Source organism: Cyanistes caeruleus, chromosome 5 (genome assembly GCF_971803275.1).
Source record: "Cyanistes caeruleus chromosome 5, bCyaCae1.hap1.1, whole genome shotgun sequence".
NCBI lineage: Eukaryota > Metazoa > Chordata > Aves > Passeriformes > Paridae > Cyanistes > Cyanistes caeruleus.
In genome coordinates, this window is record NC_141705.1 from 51,415,276 (window position 1) to 51,435,115 (window position 19,840).

The 19,840-nt window shown below is 40.7% G+C and overlaps 1 protein-coding gene across 4 annotated transcripts in view; it reads right to left on the reverse strand.

The window, feature by feature from the left end:
• Window positions 1–15,747, reverse strand: part of SMARCAD1 (SNF2 related chromatin remodeling ATPase with DExD box 1) — a 42,061-nt gene extending 26,314 nt beyond the window's left edge. The window contains exons 1-5 of one of the 4 annotated variants that reach the window (XM_023925818.2): window positions 15,430–15,747; window positions 14,960–15,174; window positions 7,807–7,981; window positions 4,459–4,636; window positions 1,331–1,394 (exon numbers count right to left, since the gene is read on the reverse strand). In XM_023925818.2, coding sequence (XP_023781586.2) covers window positions 1,331–1,394; window positions 4,459–4,636; window positions 7,807–7,981; window positions 14,960–15,161 — 619 coding nt within the window. In that variant the 5' untranslated portion in view covers window positions 15,162–15,174; window positions 15,430–15,747. The remainder of the gene's footprint in view (window positions 1–1,330; window positions 1,395–4,458; window positions 4,637–7,806; window positions 7,982–14,959; window positions 15,175–15,429) is intronic. The other 3 variants (XM_023925821.2, XM_023925819.2, XM_086888469.1) reach the window with 3 other exon arrangements.
• Between the last annotated feature and the right edge of the window lie 4,093 nt (window positions 15,748–19,840).

A 19,840-nucleotide genomic window follows, 5' to 3' on the forward strand; every position in this document is an offset into this window, starting at 1 on the left:
ACAGCAGCACTCAGTGTATTTCTCAAAACATGCCAGCCTTGTTTCCTATTGCCAGTATCCAAGAATTTCCATCTACAGAATCTGACCATGCACTCAGTGATAAACTCAAAATTATTTGGTTGGTTAAAAAAAAAAACCATCAAACAGCACAAAACACAAAAGCATCTCTTCATTCAAATTAGTCTGAGTGTTCTTAAAGCTTCTTGGAAATCGTTAAAAATCTTGGCACTTTTATATGAAAATAAGAAAATGATAATATAGTAAGTACAGGAAAGGGAATCAGATAAGCAAAAAAAATGTGTACTTTAAAAACAGAAGTAAAACAGTTCTCCCTCAGCATATACTTACTCCTAGACATATTGCCCCAAATCCATAGGATCTTGCATGGAAAGATGTATGAACTACTCAGAACAACTAAATAATCAAGAGTGGTCATAAATAGCTTTTTCCAAAGATCCTTCAGGAAAACCTTGGACAACTGAACTGTAAACAGATGGTTGATCTGCTTTTATAATATCAGCATTCCACTCTTCCCTGACCAACTCCAACAAATCAAAAATATAAGACAAGACTTAGCCCTGGACTTGAGTGATGTCAAGAAACAAACCCAAAGTCCAAGAATTATGACCCTTTTACACATCTAACACTTAGAACACATTCCCACAAAATGTGTTTCTTTGTTTTGCTTTGTTTGTTTTGGTAACAGTATGAGACTGTGTAAATTGAGGTGCAGAACAGACACCCCTAAATAAGCTCTGAGGATTCAAAAGCACGGTTTGCATGATGTTTTGCTAGAGAACCAGGGTGGGTCTGTATAATGTTTATGACTAACAGTTCTTATTCAGAATTACAGGCAGGTCTTGAAAATAACCTGAACAAAAAACTGACAAGCCTTGATACAAACAATATCTACTTATTAATGACTACATAGCCCATACATTCTTTCCATACTACCAGACTGCTTACCTAGAACATTTAGAATTACTTCTGCTAATCCCTTACTATTTGACTCAAGTTCTGGACAAAGAAGGAGCCAGCAAGAACACAATCACTTAAGAACCTACAAGCAAAGCAATCCTGAGCCTCACAGAACTAACTCCTCTTCATGGTTTTCTTTACAGATTTTGGTCCACATCCTCTATTTATCTATCTTTCTCCCTGCAAAGCCTGTAAATTCAATTTTATGTTATTACAATAAAAAAACAACACTAACTTTTGGCAGAAGCTTAACCACTTTTTAAATATCTCCCAAACAAGTTCACTGAATTAGCTACAGCTTCTAAAGTTTCGGTGTTGTTTTTGTTTTGTGGGGTTTTTTTGTTAAACATACCTTTGTTATTGAGCTTCAAACCAGCAGCTGCTGTTTCATCCATTGTGCATGCCGATTCTATCAGCTGCAAAACAAAAAAAAAATCAACTGCTAAGCAGAGAAATTTAATGCAGTTGAACAGAGCAAGACAATGCTGGATCAGCTGTGACTAAAAAACACTTAAAACCCCCAAATATACATGTATTATTAAACCCAAGAGCAAAACCAAGAGGAATCAAATTAGCTGTACTGACCACATACCCTGTATTTGGAAAGACTTAAAAACACATACTGGAAAGATTTTGAATAGATTGTCATGTATTATCGCTTTCTTCCCTACTTCACAAACATATCCTGCATTTTTACTTTGAAGCTTTTTTTCAAAGACTATTCAATGTTACTATCACAAAACAAGATAATACAACCCTGTAATTCATTAACTCAAAGCGTCTGAATACTGTTGTGACACACTGGTTCATTTCCTGTAAGTACAAGCATGAAATGTATAATGTGCCTCAAGGTTTATCAATACATCCTTGCAGTCCTAGATTGTTTCTCCATCCACATATAATCTCAACACAGATCTGTTTTACAAACTGCATATTGAGACTTTAAGGCTTTCTGAAAGTGAGGTAACAGCAACAAAAGCAAATGGCCTAAATGTTACAAATATGGGGAAAAAAAAAAACCCAACAAAAAATGAAGTTATGAGGAATCCTGAATCCCAAGTATCTGTTCATGTTTGGAAACAGCATCTTGCAATTTTGCTACAATGACACAATTTCCTTTCCAATGGTTCATGATTTTTTTCCTTAATAGCTTTCATCAGTAGTGTCAAGTTTGTCAGGACAGCCTGCTCCAGATCCTTCATGAAGGAACAACAGAAAATCACAACAGATTTGCCTGATATTCCTCCACCCTCCTTCAAAAATGTTGCAGCTATGCAATTGCAAAAAAAAAAAAAAAAAAAAAAAAAAAAAAAAAAAAAAATCTGCACAGCCTCTATTTTCTACAAAGTTCTGCTGATACAGGAGCTATCTTGCATTCTCCTGAAAACAAACACTATCAGCCTCACATGCTGCTCAGTAGCTAAGTCACAAAACAGCAGTTTAGACACACCACATAGCACTTCTAGCAAGTTACTAAGCTACAATGAACTTTTATCAGTCTTTGAATCAAATAAATTCTATGCAGCCAAAAACTGAGAGATACATTCCAGACACACACAACAAATTTTAATTACAATGTTCAGGAGAAAAATTCAAAAATTGCTACTTGCAACCTTTTTGTTCTTCCCAAAATAAAGGGAGAGCCTAAACATAAAGCTGGGAAACAAAACACCCAGCAAGGAGCACCAGTAAAATGTCTGTATTTCAATGCCATTTCAACAACCAGGAAACTTTACAAATTAATTTAAACACATTTAGCTTTATAAATTAAAGCTAGTGAAAACATAGTTATCTATTAGCATTGAAAAATACTTTCTAAAAACACCTTGCACTGTATTAAAGTTATTTTACTGTACTGAATTGCCATATCTCCCTTGCAAGGAGTTACCTGTGGATTTGTATTGAATGCTGGACAATGGCCAAGAGTTCTCACATTCACATGTCAGCACAGTAAGACTACATTACATTAAGTTCAAATCTACCCTTTGCCTCACTGGAAGTACTAAAGTCTCAGTATATTAGATGTCATAAATGCAAGCTTGCACAGAGTTTCATCTACTGGAAGATTGACAGTGATTTCACTCATTTTGCATTTCATCAGTTAGCTCATTCCAACAACAGCAGTTACCAAGTTATCAACTGAGACAGCCATAATTAAGCTTAACTGTCACAACAAAGAAATACTTGAAAAATTTTCCATACACTGGAGTTCACTGTTGTTGAATCTACCTAAAGGTGTATATTTGAAGTGTGTCTATATATTAATTTTTATAGATATCCAAGATATTCCACATATCCATGTATGTGGAAATGTTACACAGCTGTACTTCCCCTAAAATGGTGCTTTTACCCTTTTGCTATTAACAAAACAACAATTAAGAGCTGCATTATGTTTGCATATCCAGGTTTGACAGTGATATGAGCTACACAAGTGGTTTCTGTGAGAAGCCACCAGAAGCTTCCTTCACATCTAAGAGAGCCAGGGCTCCAGGACAGTCCTGCTGCTGGCCAAGGCCAAGTCCACCAGGGACAGTGGCAGCACCAGTAGATAACAGTTAAGGAAGGGGCGTAAGGAAATGGGGATGAACAATACACCTACAGCAGGAGAGAAGAAGGAGAATTCATGAGAGAAAAATAGCCCTGCAGACACCAAGGTCAATGAAGAAGGGGCTGGAGGTGCTCCAGCCTCTGGAGCAGATTCCCCTGCAGATCATGGTAAAGCCCATGGTGAGGCAGCTGTGCCCCTGCAGCCCATGGAGGTCTGAGGTGGAGCAGAGATCCACCTGTAGCCCCTGGAGACCAGCACAGCAGAGCATGGCTGAAGGGGGCTGTGACTGCATGGGAAGCCCCCCTGAAAACAGGATCCTGGTAGGACCCACGGAGAGAAGGGCCCACGCTGGAGCAGGTTTGCTGGTAGGACTGGTGCCGCAGTCTAAGGGACCCAGAATGGAGCAGCTTGCCCTAAAGGACTGCATGCCACAGAAAGGGATCCAACTCTGGAGCAAGGGAAGGGTCTCAGGAGTCCTACTGAGGAGGGCTGATGAAATGACTGCATTCCCCATATTCCTATTCCCAGGCACCACTGGTGTGGGGAGGAAGGAGGTAGATAAAATCACAAATAGAGTTAAGCCCCAAAATAAGGGACAGGTGGGGAGAAGGTGTTTTAAGATTTGGGTTTATTTCTCATTACCATATTCTGATCTGATTGGTAATAAATTAAATCTTTTCCACAAGTTGAGTCTGTTTTGCCCATGACAGTAAGTGGTGAGTGATCTCTTCATGTCTTTATCATGATCCAAGAGTCTTTCACTCTATTCTCTTCCCTCTCCAGCTGAGAAGCAGAGTGACAGAGCAGCTTTAGTGGGCACCGGGCATCCAGACAGCATTACTCACCGCAAGACTGTACCCTATAATGAAGTCAGAAGCTTAGAAAACCTGCCTATAAAATAATCATCAAAATAAAGAACTGAGCATTATTACTTTTAATAATTCTTGGTCACTTCTTTGGGGAGAACGTTCCTCCATAGTTTGCAGCTTTGAGTCTCTGGTATCTTCCTCTACATCCTCCTTCACAGCTGGCCGCTGCTCCCCACCATTTACAAGTGCCAGCTGAGGCATTTCCTCTTCAGGCTGTTCATCATTATCAGATGTTTCAGAGCTACAATGTATGGGGGAAGAAAAAACAATTAGAATTTATTTTTGCTTATGAATGTTTTACCAGAACATTACTGTAAACTAAACCCACCAGGATTGCACAGATTGCATTCAGATGCTTTCAGTAACATTGATCAACTTATATGCAAAGGGACACCTCCATTCAGGACAAAGGCATGTATCAAGTACAGTCTTCCCTTAGCACTAAACAATTTCAACTTCGCAAAAAAAAGAAAAAAGTAAGAATGGACCAGGGAAATCCTATGACTTTCCCCTCATATTGTGTTATAAGAGGTTATTGATAATTTAATAACAACCACCTTAACAGAGTTCATCATTCCAGCTACCTGAATTACATCAGATAACTACCCCTAGTTCATCTCAAACAGCCTTGCTAGTGTTTATTTACCCAAAAAATAAGCAGATGTGGATTAGGTTCTTTATAAACATTTTCCAGGTGCAGTATCAACTCTCTGTCCTAGTTCTCAGCTCACTGAGAAAGAAAAGCTCCTTGTGCAGCATCTTAAATGTATATATATATGAGAAGAGCCTTTCTAAAAAAGCTGTTCTGAAACTTCTGAAATTCAGTGTTCTGAATTTTCTGGAAGATTGATCATTAGAGCTAATTTGGAGGAAAAGCAGCTGCTATGTATCTTTCGGCATATTGAGTTGCACAGATAAGACTAAACCATCCTTCTTCCTTCCACAGACACAAAATCTCCTTTTGGAAATGCAAAATTAACTGAACTGTATGGAGTTCGCCATTTATTAGGGATTTCACCATCAGAAAGGCTTGTCTGCAGATCTCTCTACATAAATATAGGTTAAATACTAAAAATAAACCTGTTTTTCCTCACTATATCTTTCTTTAGCAGTTGCAACAGGAATACTGCAATAGAATTACAGAAAAAAAATTGTTCAGTGTCACTTACATAAAAGTTACACACAGGTAAGTGTTCATCAAAGAATCATTTTCTCCTTTTTCAAAAAGCACACACAGCTACCAGGACACTGATTGTACCTCTTAAGAGTAAGGAAGCAACAAGAGAGAACCCAAATTATTCTTCAGTCCACCAAGGCAATGAGTTGTAAGCCTCAAAGTATGAATCCTACTTCTACTTAAAAAAAATCTTAACGAAATATCATATTAAAATATATTGGCATATTTCTGATCTTTTTGCCTTCCTTCATAAGGAACCAGGTTTCTTTTAAAAAGTGTACATTAAAAAGAAAATCAATCCAAACGAAAATGGTAACACTCCAATTATTCTATCTTTTCCTATCAGAGAATAACATCTGGACACTTGTCAACAAAGTCAGAGTTGCATACATCACAAATTTTGCCCTCTGTATATAATCATATTCTTATCAAGCATAAAGAAACACTCATTTAACTGCTAAGTAACTCTGACCCAAAAAATCTTGTGGTAGATTCTGCTCTTTTTCCAACAGAGTCCAGACAGTGAATCTCTGGTAGCAAAAACTGTGGCACACATTCTTTCAGGAAAGATGTGTTTTCTACTCTAAACTTTCTGCTTTCTGTTCTGTACCTTTTTCAGAATGAGGGAAGCTAGGATACTCTGCAAAAAGGAAGTAAAAAAACCCCCACGAACTCCCCAAACTAGGTAGCACATGCACTATATGTACAATGCAGACACTGGATTGACTGATTCTATGCAAAGCCAGAATTCAGCACAAGCTGGAGCCAGAGCTCCTAAGCCAACAACTCCTGCCACAGTTTCCACTTGTTTGTTAGCTTGACCAGAACAGCCACTTGTGAGACAGCTCTGTGTGTTCTGTACGCATCAATCAGCACCCGAGCCAGCACACTGGGACAAAGTGACGGGCACTGAGGTGCCCGGTGGCTACACGGGAATTCTGAGAAGTACAAGAAGATGTGGCTTCATGTTTATCAATCCCACTAGGAGTCACCGTCCATCTCTCACTCCCAGCAATCACAACACAGTATAAGAACAGCAAGCAGTGGCTCTGCAAGTTCCATCCTGCGCAGCTTATCAGCATCAGCTCTATGTGGTACAAAACCACTTGAACTGATTCCAGGTGGGATTGATCCCAGAAGCAGAGTAACTACATCTACACAGCACTGCACACAAGCCAATTTGATGCATGCAAACAGATGGCCACCTCTGTCTCCTTGCACAATTTACAACTACAATCACAGGCAGAAGCAGGAGCTCATTTGTAAGTGCTATTTTTTTTTCTCCTTTTCAAGTAGCTGCCTTAATGTGAAACTTTAAGGATGAAACACTAAAAAAAAACCAAACAGCACAAGATCAGAATTTCAGGTAACCGCAGCAGGAAAATGCATTATTTCACTTCTGCTGTAAATGCCCAGTAACTCCCTGCTCCATGTAGGACAGAAAACCTGACAAAAGACTATACCTGTAAATGCTACAATTCCTACAAGAAGTTTTCTGCCCATTAATTTAACTAGACTATCAAAAAAGCCGGTTAAGCCATCTTGCTTTGCTTAGCACTAGAACATCTAGAGAGCACAATTACCACACAGACACATAATTAGCAGGCATTCCTTTAACCTGCTGCAAATGGTTGCACATGTCCATCTACATCTTGTCTCACCTGCTCTCTCAATGCTGCTTTTTTAGCATACACAACAAGTGACTCCTGCACAGTGACTCTTCCCTCCTAGCACATTCAAAAATATGAATTTCCAAATCACTTGGGAAAGAAACAGTTTTCACTATGCATAGGAAACACGCCAGGCAACTAATACTTAAGCTTATCTTAAGTTTACCTCGGGATTCATACTATACACTGATGCTCTATTTGCTTCCCTGTCTAATATAGTTGCATATACAAAAAAAATAATTAACTCCAGCGGTTTAAAATTAGCAAAGCAAGTGTTTTATGGTTAAGTTTCCAAGTTGCACTATAAGGATTTCAGAAGGGCAAAGGCACAAATGTATAAACGAACAAACATCGGACATTTCAACATCACAGAACTCCTCCCTCTGAGAAAATGTTTTAGCTGGATACTTCTTCCCTGGAAAACCAGTGAAGTTTAGTTAGGGGCAGATGAATCCCAAAGGAGTAAACCAGAATCCAACCTAGGCTCTGATTTTCAATTCAGTGTTTCAACTTAGAACACCCCACGAAGGCGCAGAGACACGACAAAGCTGGCTCAAAGCGTACATTACGGCCACCTCTCCCCTCGAAGCCTGGGTTTCTTTGGCAGCACCGAAGTTTCTTGGCTCCTCCTCGCTGTCAGACACATCAAGGAACTGCACCCCTCGCTGGCGCTGGCGCTTGAAGTAAGACTCTTTCATTGTCCTCTGAGATTCAGGAGTTTCTGGGATGGTGGAATACTCTGTGCAAGCCATTTCAACAGGAGGAAAAAAGATGACAATGACTTATGACTTCAAATATTTATTTGTACTTACAGCATGAGGTAGCTGTAGTTTCTTTCAGACACAATACCCAGTTAAACAGAACTCACATTCTCATGCACAGAAAATACCTGTAAGCTACATTCTTTAAAGGGGGAACTTACCTGGCAAAGGATCTTCAGCCCTCCTACATCAAAAACAAACAATTCTTATACTACAAAGTTTAAGAGAACATGTGTTTTAGATTAATAACTACTTATAAATAATTTTAAAAATACTTATTTTTAGATAAATCAATAATGAGCAAAGTCCTTTGAACTACTTCCAGGCTGATCAGAACACAGACACACAGGCATATTTCTCTCTTTTCTCTAAGAGAGAAAAATTGATGCACAGAGCATAGAACATGACAGCTGCAGAGAGTATTTTCTGTAGGAAAGAAATCTTGAGGAAAATAAGTTTAAAATAACTCCCTGTAGCAGCACAGAATGAATAGAACAAAAGATAAATCCTAGAAGTACAAGCTATTTGCTGATACAGGAAAATGTACACGCTCTGAAAGGGAAAGGTACACAGTAAACTAAAAAAAAATATGGTACCAAATGTTACAGAGCATACTACAGAAAAAGAAGGAAACAACTTTAAAATGGAGCTTAATGGTGGTTAAAGGGATAGTGGCGAATGTAACTCGGTGTCTATGAAGAAACATCAACAAGGGTTCAATAATAGTTCAAAAGAGCAACCATTTAAGCCTCAAGGCTTCAGGTTGTTAAAGAAACTTCCCTGTTTCCATCCAGAAGCCACTCCGGCAGCACCTGAGCTGGCACCAAGACCCCTTTGCAGCTACAGAATCACACCAGGTTTTCCAGAGCAGTCTCAGATGTCCAGATCCCCAGATGAAATATCATTGAATCATGGTGCAATTACAAAATCACAGCTCAAGCTGGTGCTTCCAAGGAACAACCACAAACAAAAAAATTCTGTGCTTTTACACCCTCACAGTCTAAGTGCAGTCAAGTCTAGATACATCAGCTCCTGAGTGTCGGGTCCCCCGGCTGGGCCACAGGGACCTTTGTGTGAGGGGTCAGCAGTTTCCTGCCTCTTGCCTGGGGCTCTCCCCACCCACAGCTCAACCTGCACCCACACGCTGAGCTACCAGCACTGAATGGATCCCTCAACATGGTGACATGGTGACCTTAGCCACACACAGGAAAAACCCAGGATAAGGGGCAGAGCCACAAACTTCTGGGAAAGTTGTGTTTTAGTGATACTACTGTCACCTGATGTTCTCATATAAAGAGATCCTAAATTCTCATAACACAAAGAAAGCATCACAGGCATCTTCTCCCCTCTAACACACCCATCCTTTTTTAAAACTCATGTGCCTGTGAACCAAGCCCCACTGGTGCTGCTAACTCTGGAACCACAATTTTGGCTGGAAGTAGTTTCTTCTGCCTCCATTCACTAACACAGAAACTTGCTGAATCAAATAACTAGAGTGTAACATCAGTTTGCAAAGATGATTTGCCAGCAGACAGTAGATGCAGATGAAGCTAGAATAAATTCATCTGATAGTTAAATGCAGAAAGGAGCTACGAGGCATCTAATTTCTTCATCTGTGGTAAAAGACCTAATTTTATTTGAGTTATCAAAATCTGAATCTTTTCTATCACTTTCAAAACACGATAAAGAATTATGGTAATGATTTTTAGAAGAGGCAAAAGTCTCACTTCGCAAATGAATCTTATTTTAAAAAGCCTGCACACATGCAAATTCAGGAATGCCTAAAAATTATTAGTTCTGAAGCAGTAGTACACTGTTCCAAGACAGACCTCCCTGCATCCACGACCAACATGATGGCAGTGGAAGCTTCCTGACAGTACCTTCTTTTATCTGTCTGTTTTAGGAAGGAGATGTGTTGTCATTGATACAGTTGCTTCATCTGAAAACTGATTATGTTTTTTGATAAATACAGGAGAGGAGCAAAGAGACCTTTGGGAACATTATGAAGGTGGGTTATCAGGGCAAGGGCTATCACAACCGGACAGAAATACAAAATACATAAAAAAAAAAAGGTGATTCAGTATCAAAATCGGTCTGCAAGAAACATGAGAATTTTGCATCTATACTGAATTAACAGAACAGATCAAGGCAGTTTTCATGGATCTTTGCCTTGTAGGTTAGACTAAATTCCAAACATATTCCCCTTGCAAGCAGCATGACATGGAAATGACACCTTTGCTAAGAGGAATTCTTACTGAATTTTAAAACAACACAAGGAAACTTTACAAAAGTACAATGGTCTTAAAAGTAGTTTTATTCTTAACCTTAGATAAGGTTTATATTTAAATAAAGAGTATTTACTGCTTCACTTAGTGATTTCTCATTTTATTTTTATTTCATTTACCAATTCCTGTCCAGTGTTCACGACAGTTCCTAACACCCATACTTATAAAATGCCAAGTTGCATGGGAAAAAACCCCAAATATTCTCCCTCTCAAAAAAAAGCCCAGTCTTCTCCCCTTTCTTCACCTATTCCACTGAACAGAGTCCCCTACTAAGTGAGGGGAAGTAGAAATCACACATGTAATAATGTTTACTTAGAGCATACTGCAACCTTGTAGAGTAGTAACAGATTAAAGTTACTGCCACAACACCTGATTGTTGGAGACAGAATTTTCTGACTACAGGCAATTCAAAAGAACTATTAAGGAATGTCTGCAAGCCTAAGACCAGTATTTGACTCTGATGCCAGAAACAGGAACACTCCTAAGTAGCCCTACATGCACATATTAACATCAAAACCAGAACCCAACCCAATAACAACCAGTATTCGCTATCATAGACAGAGAATACACTCCCCTCTAATTCCAAACACAGCCTCTTAATCAAATCAGACACCACACTCTGCAAAAGCCAGCATCTTCTCTCCCAACTGAAAACGAAGATAAAACCAAAGCAAAGTCAGAGGCAACACTTAAGAGGCTTACCACATTTACTAACATTGTCCAACAAGCATTGTCAAATAGAAAGTTACTTCCACCTAGTTTTGGAAAGCATCAAGCACATGCTGCTCAAGTCTACAAGGTAGTACTTCCTTTTCAAAGGGAAATCTTTTCCAATAATCCTAAAATAATCCTAAATGTCAGTATTACTCTAAGGTGCTTCTTAAAGCATCCCTTTTAAAATGATGATTTCATCAATATATGTTCCCACGAACCCTTAGAAAACGCCACTAGATACTGCAGTCATCACTTTTTTTCCAGAAAGACTCTAAGTAGAATTATACTCTATGAACTGAGACATGAGCAAAAGACAGGATTTCCTCAGTTCCTAAAGAAAATGACAACAGAACAAAAAAAGAGCAGTCCCAGTGCAAGTGAGCTGTGAGCATTATAATCTCAAAGTGCAGTTGTTCAGGACACATATTCAAACAGTACAGAGAGGATATCAACAAGATCAGCCATCAATAACAGGGTTATATATTGTACTTCAATTTCTTTTACAACTTTTATTTAAATTCTTTTTGGAAGCTTTGTAAGCATGCAATACAAGACCTGAATACAAGCTTAATTTTGAAATTAATGTTGGTAATTATTCTAATTTGTGCAGTTCTGGTACAGTTCTGCTCTATTTCTACAACTGTAGAATAATCTCATTATCTTAGTATACCCAGCTATTTACATAATTAAAAACATCTATACAAAAATTAAGATGCTTCACTGTTTCCTTAACCGATTAAAAGATTCCAGAACCATTTGTAAACCATTAGTAAATACTAATTTGCCTGAAAAACTGTAGTAAGCACTCCAGTGTATTTTTCCAACCCTTTTTAGATAACAGCTATCACATACAGTTTGGTAACTGTCCCCAGACTTGATTTCTATCCCTCAGTAAATGCAGTTCAGAATTATTCCCCACAACCTGTCTGCAAAGTCACTGCACATCTGTGTAATTTTGAATACAGACAAATGTACAAAGATGATCAATTCTCATGGCCATCACACCACAAATTGCTTGTTAAGCTATAAAGGACTCGTGCTCAACACAAAGGAACAAGAAGCATGACCCACAGACATAAATGGGGTACAGAACAATCTACCAGTGTTAGTTTGTTCTGGGGGAAAAAAAAAAAAGAAAATAGCTAAAAAGATAATGGTGGTTCATGACACAATATTAACAACATCTGACTATATTTTTTGAAGATGGATGACTTAGATTTAGAGAATCCTATACTTTGTTAGATGTGTATTTCAGGCCACTTGATAAAACAAATCTGAAGAAATCTCTCAGAAATTACACTGAACTAGTTGTGTTCCTGAAGGAAAAGGTCAGATTTTAAAATTCTTTTTATATACACACTGTGGTTGCATGAAACCAAAGGAAATAGAACAAAACCCCAAGTTGTTAGCTCTTTAATAGCATTTCTGTTTGTATAAGTGAAATAAAGATCACGCTCCTCTTCTTTCCCCAGCTTCTTGTACCACTATTTTGTTAATCACTTGGTTTGTCTTCAGAAGACATCTGAGTAACTGTAGTCCTCACATGATCCACTGAGCATTAGGGCAAGTTATTTTTGGTGAACTTGGTGTAAACTGCTTCTCGTACAAAACAACGCCATAGTTTGACTTGGTGCAGTTGGCAGCAGAGTGCACACAATGCCATAAACTCATCATTGAGCCTTGTCCATGACCATTCAGCAATAACAACAACAAAGCTGTTTCATTTGACCCAAACCAAGAAAAATTCCGTCTTCCTGATAACAATTAGGAAACGGGGGGGACAGGCATCTGCTAATTAAATCTAGTTTCCTCTATTACATTTAAGTTCCTCATATCATGCAGACAAAACCTAAGTATTTTATTTTTTGTTAACTTCTGTAGATATAGAAAATGTGATTTCATCTCTTAAAAGGATATTAATTCTTGAAATAGGTTACATAACATTGATGTGCAAATAAGTGGGAGAAAAAGTCACTGAACTACTTGATCTATAAACACTCAATGTCTGTGAAAGATGAGATGTATATGTATGTATATGCAGAGCACTACTAATTACATCTCCATTTTAAATGTTAATTAGTGCCCCAGTCCCACACCACCATCTGTGTCCCTGGATGGTTATTTCCATTGGACACCTGCTGTAGTTTCGCCTGCTCTTGCACTCTACCCTGTTTCACTGTTAGCTACCACCATCTCCCACTAGTTTCCCTCACAATTACTTAGCCTCGCATTACATTTCTTTTAGGCTGGCCTTCACATTCGTTTTTATTACCTTGTATCTAAACTCATGCCTCTAAATTGGGTATTACATCCCTTCTTCACAGTCCTACCTCTGCAGAATTTAAGTCAAGGGAAACCAGCATTTTGAAAAACAAGCACTAAAATTTGACAGCTATGTTCTAGCTACGTGCTTACACTGACAAAGCCCACAGGCAGATTAAAGAAATATAATATTAAAATAAAGTAAATCCCCAAAACAATGAATCACAAAACAAGCAGCACCATCTATTACTGCGCAACTACATTCACAGGTCAAGAAAGTCCTCTGCACTCAGTAACTCCTCCATACCACAAGACAATGATTGACCACAAACAGGAAGAGAACACCTGTTCCAAAGTGCACTTCAGGACGCCCAATTTTCCATACAAGCAAAGACACGTGAGCAGAAGCCAGAATTAACAGCTGCTGGCTTCTTCTTCCTGTGAAGTTCTCCCTGTCACCTAAAGATTATTCGCAAGTGGACAGGTCACTCAATTCCAGACTAGCAACTTGCATGTTTTATTTATTTTTAACACGCAACACTACTTAATATTTACTAATGTAAACACAAGAGCACTCAGATCAACAGAAAACAGTCAACCTGCACTAAACAAAAATTTAGGGAAGAGTAAACATCCACCTCCTGTAATTCTGACTTGGCTCAGCTTTAAAAAAGGAACGCCTCTTTGTGCATGAAAGGTTCTCTTCTGTCACGTAGATAAGGTATTGTGAAAAACTGCCTTGCACCAAGGGAAAGTCACGTGCAAAAAATGTGGCTAAACAACATCCACAGACATTGTTGTTTCGCTTCTGAATAAATGCATAGTTGAAGTCTGTCTGATCTCTCCAGTAACACCTGTAACTTGACAACTGAACCACAAGTTATATGCCACGTCTGGGAAGTACCAAATAATCAGCAGGAGATACTGTCTGTTCTTCAAATCTTAAGCAGTAACAGCAAAAAACCTACCAGTGAATGTGATTACACAGCTGACAGCAATTTCAGTCATTAGTATTAACCAACTTCCTGTTCCAAACAGGAACAGCACATCCCTACTGTCTTAGCCAAAGGAAACAAACATACTATGACAGAATCAGGTTTTGAGATTTCCATGAAAACCCCAAGCTTCTGCCCCAAAAGAGGACAAACACTACAACAAAACCATTAACACAGTCAGCTTCTGAGAATCAGTACCAAGTCTCTCAGCTCCTCACAAAACCAGGCCCAAATGAAAAACAAATGTTCTATTTAGTTCTGTCTGTGATGCTCCACAATGCATTAGCCAAGGACTCTACTCAAAAAGTCTACAGTGTTGCATCTATTAGACAAATAAAGCCATTTCTTCCTTGAAAATCCTGAAATGTTAGCATAAAGTAAGCATCACTAAATAAAGTTTATAAATAGGAAAACATAACACACTTTCAACATTTAATCTGAAGCTCATTTAATCAATTAAAAAAAAAAAACAAGTTATTTCAGAAAGTTACCGACTTGCCTGTAAATGCATGGGTTCAATTACAGTACACACGGCTACAAATGAGAATACTTTTGTGGAAATTGTTGTGAAACGTGTACACAGAAAAACACATTTGTAAAATAAACAAAGGGGGCAAAAACCAGAAAGACAAACACCAAAACACAAGCCAATTACTTTATTTCTAGAAATTAATAACTGCATACAAAAGGCCCGACTCACCAGTTCTCTCTGTCACGTCCGAATCCGGAGTGTCTGGCCTCTTACTGTCACCCGCACTTTCCTCCTCATCCCCTCCAGCGGCACCGACCGCGGCAGCACCGCCAGGTGCCTCTGCCCAGGCCGCCGGCGGGGACGGCGACTCCTGCTCCGCGCCCTTCCCCTTCCTCTCGAAGCGGAACCGGTCCAAATTGTAGAGGCTCATATTCTTAACCTTTCTGTGGGAAGAGCCAGGAAGGGGAGAGAGCCGGCAGGGCCCGTCAAATATAGCTAGGAAAATGCTGGCAAAGGACCGGCCGGCGCTCCCACAGCAACCCGAGGTCAGGAACACTGACGGGCAGCTGGAATGCTCCTGCCTGCCCATCCATCCGCCCATCCACCCACTTTCCCTCTTCCCCGCACTTCCCCGGCCTCCCTCCCCATCTCACGGCGGCCGGCACCCCCCGGGCACGTGCGGCGGGCCCCACACACACCTGTCGAGCAGCGGGACGGTGGCAGCGGGGCCGTGGGAGGGAGCAGCGGCGGCCGGCAGGGGCCGGCCCGGCCCCCGAGGCAGGAGTGTGGGCCGGCGGGAGGGCGGGATGAGGCCCGGGCAGCGGGAGCAGGACGCGCTCCCCTCAGGAGCGGTGCGCGGGGCTGCCGGCGCGCGGCGATGACGTCATGATCCCTCCCGCCAATCGCCGCGCCCGGCCGGAGCGCGCGAGCGCGTGCGCCTTCGCGCCTTTTCCCCCGGGAGCGGAGGGAGGCGCTGCTATGAGGGGCGGGAGGGACACCGGGCTGGGGGAGGTGCCGGCCTCGCAGGGGGTTCCGTGTGCTTCTGTAGGCTTGGGGTCTCGCACGGCTGCCGCCGTGACAGATTTGCGGGTTTCGTCTCCAGACGCCGCACGAGTGACGGCTTTGATTCCAAATCATAGCGTGTTCACACCTCGTCCCCCACGTCCAAGTCGAAAAGTTTGGGTGGAGAACCGCGAGGAGACCATAATAGGAGATTTGGAACCCTAAAATACAGGGTCGTACAATCTAAGAATAGTTTGCGTTGGAAGGGTCCTTAAAGACTCCTAGTTCCAACGCCCTTGCCATGGGCAGGGACACATTGTACTAGACCAGGCTGCTCAAAACCCATCCAACCTGGCCTTGAACACTTCCAGAGATGGGGCATTCATGACTCCTCTGGGCAGCCCACTACAGTGACTCACTACTCTCACAGTAAAGAATTCCAAATGTCTAATTTAAAGCTACTCTCTTTAAGTTTGGAGTCATGGCCCCTTGCATGCTTCACTTACATTCTCTTGTAAAAAGTCTCCATATTTCTTGTAGGCTCCCTTCAGGTACTGGAAGGCCACAGTTAGGTCTCCCCTGAGCCTTCTCTTCCATGCCAAACAAGCCCAATTCTCTCAGCCTTCCCTCACAGGAAAGGTGCTCCACACCACTCATCATCTTGGTTACCCTCCTCAGGAGCTGATCCATCAGGCCCATGTCTGTCCTGTGCTGGGACCCCAGAGCTGGTGCAGCCCTGCAGGTGGGGTCCCAGCAGAGCAGAGCAGAGCAGAGGGGCAGAATCCCCTCCCTCCCTCCCTCCCCTGCTGGCCACGCTGCTTGGGATGCAGCCCAGGACACATTTGGCTTTCTGGGCTGGGAGTGACCATTGCCAGCTCATGTCCAGCCTCTCATCCCTCAGCATCCCCGAGTCCTTCTGGGCAGGGCTGCTCTGGATCTGTTCATTCTCCAGGATGATACTGGGGGTTGATTTCACCCAAGTGCAGGACCTGATACTTGGCCTTGTTAAAGTGAGATTTCAATGGCCCCGCTTCTCAAGTTTGTCCAGGTCCCTCTGGGTGGTAGCCCATCCTTCAGGTGTGAATTTAGGGCAGTTTTCAGCTTAGGTTCCTCAACATGTTTCCAGCATTATGTTCCATTGGCAGAATAAGTGGGAAGACACCTCCTTTTGCTGTCTCGGTTCAGAGCCTGCTGCTATGCTGTGTTTCGCTGGATGTGTGGTTGCAGAGCACAGGCACCTGAGGTTACCTGGAATTGCAGAGAACTTTTCCAGGGCTGAAATGGTGGCCTTCAATATGATGAAGTGGCAAAGAGGTACTGAAACTACTTTTACGCATCTGCCCTTTCACATACCAGCCAGCCATGAAATAAAGTGCTTCAAGACCTGGCAGAAATGAATAAGCATTATACTGGGGAGCCAGGTGCAGCAGCTAATAAGGACATTCTGGAGAGATTATGCTAGCTAACAGAAAACCAGAAAAAGAAGCCACTTACCCATCTATTGTGCCAGCTCTGTAGTTCTGGGCTCACAGGATGTTCCTTCGCCCTTCAAGTTATTTGACTTCTAAATTGCAGTACCAAGCACCTTAGAAGCAAAAGGATTTGGAGGAAATCAAGCTTCAGTGATGTCTTGCCTTCACATCAAATATTATTATACAATTTGGAAAATAGATGAGTTTAAATTTGTTAGAAACTGCATTCTGCTAATCCCAAATACAAATAAGTGACAGTGTAAATGGAACAGAAGAGTGATTTCGCCCCCAGAGGCGGATGCCAAGGCACAGGTGGATTTGCAGACTGGCTGGTGCTTGAACAGTGTAGTTCAGAGATCATCTGAGGTTATCCCCTGAGGTTATCCTCTGAAGAGGACTAAATTGTGCTGGAGAAGGAGTGTCTGGGCTAGACTCACTCTTGTCATTTAAAAAGGCAAGACGAGATCAAGGGCTTTCATGCAAAGAGCAGGCCAGTGTGAAAATGGAAGAGTTTTGCCTGTCAGCACAAGCTCAGACTCCTACCAACTTGAAATTCCACCCACTTAAAAGATGAGTTACCCCAAAAATGGGAATAAAGAAGCTTGTAGGTACAACAGAGGTAAAGCTGGGTGTGGGCTAGAGGAGGAAAAAAGAATGGTCCATGAGGATACTTACTTTAGCTCAGAGAATTTGGCTCCTTGGAACCTGACAACCATGGCCAAGCTCTGAGCTTCTCTGCAGAACATTAGTACTGCTCTTAGCACCTCTGATGTGCTTACCTCACACTGATTTATTGCAACACATCTAAAGGTTAAGGACTCTGACAAGACATTGACCACTTTTTCCATGAGGCAAGGATGACATGTGATAGATGTCAAGTCATGTTGTCTTACTGACTTGGAGGATGAAGTCAAACAATGTTAAATGTGCAGAGACAAATGGGCTTTGAGGCTGCAAAGCTGAATGAATATGTTTGAAAAGCTGAGAATAGAAAGATGAAATTGGAGAAAGCAAGTGTAAAGGGGAGCATACACTCAGCTCAGTCTGTGCTTGTGACTCAGCAAGTCTTGGGGGAAAAGTTATAAGGAAAAAACCATAAATTCCAGAACTTGGGAGAAAAAACAAGTTCAAGATAAGAAAACAGTGAAAATGAAGGGGATTAAATAGAATACTCCAGAACATGCCAGATTTTAAAAACATTTCGTTTACAGGAATTAGCATGAACCTAGAAAATGCTGCAGCAGATTACTTCAGTTTTTACAGTGCTTTGAACTTGGAAAGACTGGGTAATTGGTAGGTATTAGTATTGTTAACAAGCTATTGTGAATTCCTGGCAAGCAAGGCAGGAAAAATGTCTTTTTTGAGGTGCTAATGGCACTGGTTGGACAGCTTGTGCTTACTGGAAAGCTGACAGATTGCTGTCTGCTATTGTTTTGTAGGCTGATTTGTGAGTTTTTGTTGGTTTTTTTTAAAGAATGGTAGCAGAAATTTGAAAAGAATCTATTTTTATACCGAATTGCTTTACATGCAACATTAGAACTGTTACATTTGACTTGTTTTCACTTAAGACACAGTTTTGTTGCTATGCCAGTGATAGAGGAGCATACCAGATGGTATGTAGGCCTTCAGAGAACTTTATGAAGGTTGATAGCTCAATGGTATATAATAATGGCCTGAACACTGAAAGAAGCAAAAGAAAACAAAGATACCAGTTTAAAATTACTCATTTTGAAATGGATGCAAATTGAATTTACACTGTCCTTAGTAAAAGGAAATTCAGTTTTAGGAGTTTGGTAACAGGAATAAAACTTGGTGAGGTACAAAGAGTCACATTCTGTGTTACATTTTACAAACTGGCAAGGCAGTAAAATTGTTGTGCACTAGTAAATAATCAGCCAAAAGACAAAATGTGTCTACAGACATCCCTGATAAGTGCCAGTTGTTTCAACTATTGTTCTTTAGGTTCATGGTGTTTTTGTGTCCTGTCACTTCAAGCGACTTTGTATTAAGGGAAGGTCTACCTCAGCTACCTCATGAGAACCCACTGAAGTACTGTAGAGTACAAACAGCAGGGTCTGTGACAGGTGAAGCCTTACAGCACTGCTGTTGGGGCTTGTCCCCAAATATTCTATAGGATTGGTGGAAAGTGTTTCTGCTTTGTCATAAATTGTGAGCAGGAAGACCAGTTGTCAAATAAATACCTAATTATAAATAATAGTAATAATAATAATAATAGTAACAAAAGAAAACTAACAAAAATTGTAAAATCTATTAAAATGTTAAAACTAATTCAGCTGACACTGAAAAAGCATCAAGAGTTGTATGTAGCACATGATGTTGCTGCAGCAACCTCACCATACCTAAATATATGAATATCCAAACAATTTTGTTGTGTGAGCTGCACAGTGATTGCAGAGTAAGGCCTCTGGTTGGATCTGTCTCTTCTCTCTTACCCAGGAGTTTTTTCCTTTTTACTGTCCTTTGCATAGACAGTGTTTTTTTCTACTCAACAAACAATAAAAAAAGACCACAATTTTGGAAAGAATAAAAGAATAAGACTGATTTTGTAGTATGATAGATTTTGTATTGGTATTACTTTATGTAAGTATCATTTTTTTTTTTTGTGTATGAAGAT